A 4,657-nucleotide genomic window follows, 5' to 3' on the forward strand; every position below is an offset into this window, starting at 1 on the left:
GGACAGATGTTGATTTGCATATTTTTTCCAGGTAATGCTACTTGAAGCGGGAGGAGAGGAACCAGTTGCAGCTGAAATTCCTGGCTTTTTTGTCGAACTTTTTAAAACAGAAATCGACTGGAATTATACAACTCAAGCAGAGGAAAGAGCATGTTTAATGAACAAAAGCTGCAGGCTGCCTCGTGGAAGAGTATAATTTTTTTTTTTAATCAAATTCTTTCTGAAAAAAGATCTTCTCCTTCGATCCACTGGGAATCGAACCACAGAACTTCAGGAGTCAATCGATTGCTTTTCCCTTTAGCTACTAGAGAGATCGAAAGAAAAATCCGTTTCCAGAAATACACGAATTATTTTACCAGGTGTTTACACTAAAAATTTTCAATTAATCTGTATTATCATTAGAGAATTACATCAAATCTTAACGTTTTTCAGACTAGACGGCGTTATGAATTAGAAATGTTTAAAATTAAATTAAAAGCACCCGACCGGATATAGGGATTTATATGGTTTAATTCCCAGAGGATTGAATTAAAAGATCTATTATTATCATAAAAAGCTTAGTTTAAAAAATGTTTAATTCATAACGCCATATAGTCTTAAAAAACGTTAGGAATTCATGTTATTTTCTAATGATAATACAGATTCTTTGGTCATTTTATTTTGCATTTTTATCACTTATATTTTATAAATGATGAAAAGGATTTGTTATATAAAGTTTGAATTTAATTTTCAGGTAATGGGTGGCACAAGTGTACTAAATGGCATGATTTACATGAGAGGTAATAAAAATGATTACAATAACTGGGCCAAAATGGGAAATCCTGGATGGAGCTATGATGAAATTTTACCTTATTTTAAGAAGTCAGAGGATAACGAAGACCCAGACGTAATTATAAATTGAGTAACACAAATTTGTCAATAATCGAGAAGTTATTTTAATATGGAATAAATTATTGTAAAGTTCTAATTTAATCTAGATCATTAGGCAGAACCCGAGATATCATGGAACTGGAGGATATCTCACAGTATCAAAGTTTCCTTTGCTTTCTGCAGCAGGAGAAAAAATACAAGAAGCTTTCAACGAACTCGGATATCCAACCAGAGATCTAAATGCCGAAAGTCAATTAGGAATAACTAATGTACAAGTAACTATAGACAATGGAGTTCGGGAAAGTACCAATGCAGCCTTTATTCGTCCAATTAGAGGAAGAAGGCCCAACTTGATTGTTAAAAATAAAATCTACGTAACTAAAATTTTGATAGATCCGTTCTCGAAAAAAGCTTATGGTGTTGAATATAAATACAGACACACTGGAATTACTGGGATACTTATGGCAAAGAAAGAGATAATTGTATCCGCAGGTGTTATAAACTCACCAAAGTTACTGATGGTTTCAGGTGTGGGACCAGCTGACGAACTTCAAAAGCTTGGAATCAACGTCTATCAAAACTTATCAGTCGGTCACAATCTTCACGATCATTATATAACTATCGGTGTCTCGGGAATAATAAAAAACGTGTCATCAGATAATCTTCACAAATGTAAAAAAGAAGTAAAAAACTTTAGTTATTATGCAAGAACACAGGAAGGACGTTTCTCCGTAAGCAGCTCAGTACTTCTTTCTGCTTATGCTCGCACAGAGTATGAAATAAATAAAAAAGTTCCAGATATACAACTGTTTGTGATTATGTTAAATGAAAGCGAATTTTTAATTTCTACAATATTACTGGCTCCGGAAAGTAGAGGATTAATTAAACTAAATGCTACTCATCCAATTTGGGGGTCACCTTTTATACATCCTGGATATATGACTGCCGAACCAGATCTCAAACGTATGATTCAGGGTATTCGAATTGGTCTCAGTATATTCAATACCACGACTATGGAAAGATATCAATTCAAACTTAATGCTAACTCTATGCCTCCTTGCGATAAATTTCAATTTAACTCAGATGAATATTGGACCTGTGTTGTGGCACAATTGGGTACTGCAGGTCAACACCTTGTTGGAACATGCAAAATGGGTCCTGAAGAAGATTCGGAAGCTGTCGTTGATCCAAGATTGCGAGTTCATGGAATTAAAGGATTGAGAGTTATTGATGCGTCTATCATGCCAGTTGTGATTAGAGGAAATACGAATGCACCAACTATTATGATTGCTGAAAAAGGTAGTGACATGATTAAAGAGGATTGGTTAGAATAAATAAATACAGTGAATTCATGATAATAAGACCCTTAATTTAATATCTAGTGATTGCTACAGAGAAACCAAGTCGTTCTGGAAGAGTACACACTTTGTTTATTCTTTTTTTTACTAACATGTCATTTTAAAAAAGTTGGTATCGCATTTCTTTCTTTGCTTTGCTAAATGTGAACCAAAAAAAAAATACACACAATAGCGAACGCAGCAACAACATTGACACATATAGATTGCTGATATATAATCTGGTCCTACTATTTTAATTGGGTTTCAGTAAAGGAATATAATAAATCAGTGGAGAAAAAATCGTTAAACAACCTTGTAGCTGCTGTCGAACCTCTTATTCAGATTTTCAGAATTCGTCATTCATAAGATACGTCTTAATTTCAATTTATTTTACTTTAATGAAAAAAATTACATCACCAGTATGCTTTACTTAAGTATAGGACAGTTCACACCATAGTAAATTTTGCTTTTACTATTGAAAATAGGTTTTAGTATTACTGATTGTAGAACTTACGACGATGATTAATACACTGATGTAGAATTTATGATTATGAGTATTTACTGACCCTGATTAAGCCCAAGGAAATTACTCAATTTTATAATAAATGACCGGTAAGTTACTATAAATTAGCATAAAATACTACGCATAAATTAATCTATAATCTTGTAACTATAACTATAGGTTTATTAAGGATACTTCTACACTTGCTTCTAGAATTTATACCGGGGATTGTATCCTGAAAACTATACAAGGCATCTTCGAACACAATCTATACTTCTTAGATGTAGGTTTTTTTAGCCTCAAATACGAAATTTAATCAAATATAGTCTAATTGTTGCAACCAAATATTTGACCGAATCAAAGATATATGGTATTCCGAAATTTGAAATCAAAATAAAAATAAAATAAAAGTTACATGAATATATATTTAAGGGAAATAACAAAGAAAATCCATGATTATATGTTTCGTATATGTTACAAAATTATTTTTGTTACTAAAAATAATATTTTAATTTTTCCAACTTTTTCGTTACAAATTCAAATTCTCGCCATTCGAAAAGAAACTTTTTACGATTCATACTCGTAAGCTGCTGTGATACGGTGAGAAAAGAAGTTTCAAAATGAACCCAAGAACATTGAGAAACGTTTAATATTTCGGAAGTTATTGAAAATTTAAGAAAACATTGAAATTTACACTATTTTTTTCAATATTTACTTGGAAACTAGACAAATTGGCTTCACTCTGGGTTTATTGTAAACAAAATTTCGAAAACAATTAACCTTTTAAAGAGACATTTTTTACGTCTGGTATAATTAAAGCGATATATACAACAACAACAAAAGTGCCGGGCAGTGTATGTTTCTGTCTCTTGTGTAAGATAGCTTTTTTGTTTGCAATAATTTTTTTATTGAATAGAAAAAAGCAAAGAAATGTATTTAAAACATTACAATACTATTTCAAAAAATATTATTTTGAGGTTTTATTATTATTATTTTCTAGAACTACACCGTCAAATAAAAACTAAATATTTATGAAAAAAGCTTATTTCTAGCAGTACTCTTTGAAAAGATAGTTATAAACAATAAACAATTATCTAAATAAGAATGTTTCTTAACTTGCATTAACTATTACATTACTTAGTAAAAAGTAGACAAAAATGAAAGAGTTCAGAAAAAACCGCAACTTTCTAGCATTATTGAATGTTAATATTATTGAAAATAATAATAAATTGTTTGAACAACTATTTTTGTTAACAGTAATTAAGTATAACCTAAGCTTAATTAAAAATTGAACAAAAATTTGAACAATTTCTGAAAACAATAAGAAATTGTTAAGCGACCATTCTAAACACCTTATTATGAGTATTAAGTATTATTTCATATATTAGCAACAATTTGCATCAAAAACCAAAAAAAATCGTAATTAGCACCCAAAAATCACAAAACTCATTTGTTCAGTTATTATTATTAGAGTTTCTTCAGGACCCTATAAAACAGATTTAGTGTGGGGACATCTTGAAAATAATACTTTATTCGTAATCTATAGGTCATTGTGAAGAGAAATGTTGACTTTCAATACTTCTAGCTGATGGTAAGTCATTTTCTGTATTTTTTCTTGAGATAAAAATTCACAAGGCTGAAATGGCAAAATTTTTCACATTATTTCTTTATATATTGTTAATCTAGTGACAAAAAATTAGAAATCCCAAACCATAATTCTCTTGAAAATTTCATGCTGAACATTTCTGAAAAAAGAACTTATAAATTAGTTTAAAAATACGACCTGTGGGTGATTACCAGGTGTATACATATGAAACCGGTATTGCCATTTAGCGGCCAGTAGGCGCACTTGTAGGCACTGTCGGAATTTACCATTTGTGCTAATTGGCGTATTGTCATCTGTCAACAATATCCAATACCAAACATTTCAAGTTTCATATGACATCGT

The 4,657-nt window shown here is 30.7% G+C and overlaps 2 protein-coding genes across 2 annotated transcripts in view; both read left to right on the plus strand.

Annotated features, from left to right (window-relative positions):
- LOC117170859 overlaps positions 1–2,729 on the plus strand; it is a 54,391-nt gene extending 51,662 nt beyond the window's left edge. The window contains 4 exon segments of the mRNA XM_033357901.1: positions 18–190; positions 734–886; positions 978–2,169; positions 2,476–2,729. Coding sequence (XP_033213792.1) covers positions 18–190; positions 734–886; positions 978–2,169; positions 2,476–2,573 — 1,616 coding nt within the window. The 3' untranslated portion in view covers positions 2,574–2,729.
- An 83-nt stretch (positions 2,730–2,812) lies between these two features.
- LOC117170860 (acidic mammalian chitinase-like) overlaps positions 2,813–4,657 on the plus strand; it is a 45,507-nt gene continuing 43,662 nt past the window's right edge. Inside the window, exon 1 of the mRNA XM_033357902.1 lies at positions 2,813–2,819. Coding sequence (XP_033213793.1) covers positions 2,813–2,819 — 7 coding nt within the window. The remainder of the gene's footprint in view (positions 2,820–4,657) is intronic.

This window comes from Belonocnema kinseyi, chromosome 4, assembly GCF_010883055.1.
Source record: "Belonocnema kinseyi isolate 2016_QV_RU_SX_M_011 chromosome 4, B_treatae_v1, whole genome shotgun sequence".
NCBI lineage: Eukaryota > Metazoa > Arthropoda > Insecta > Hymenoptera > Cynipidae > Belonocnema > Belonocnema kinseyi.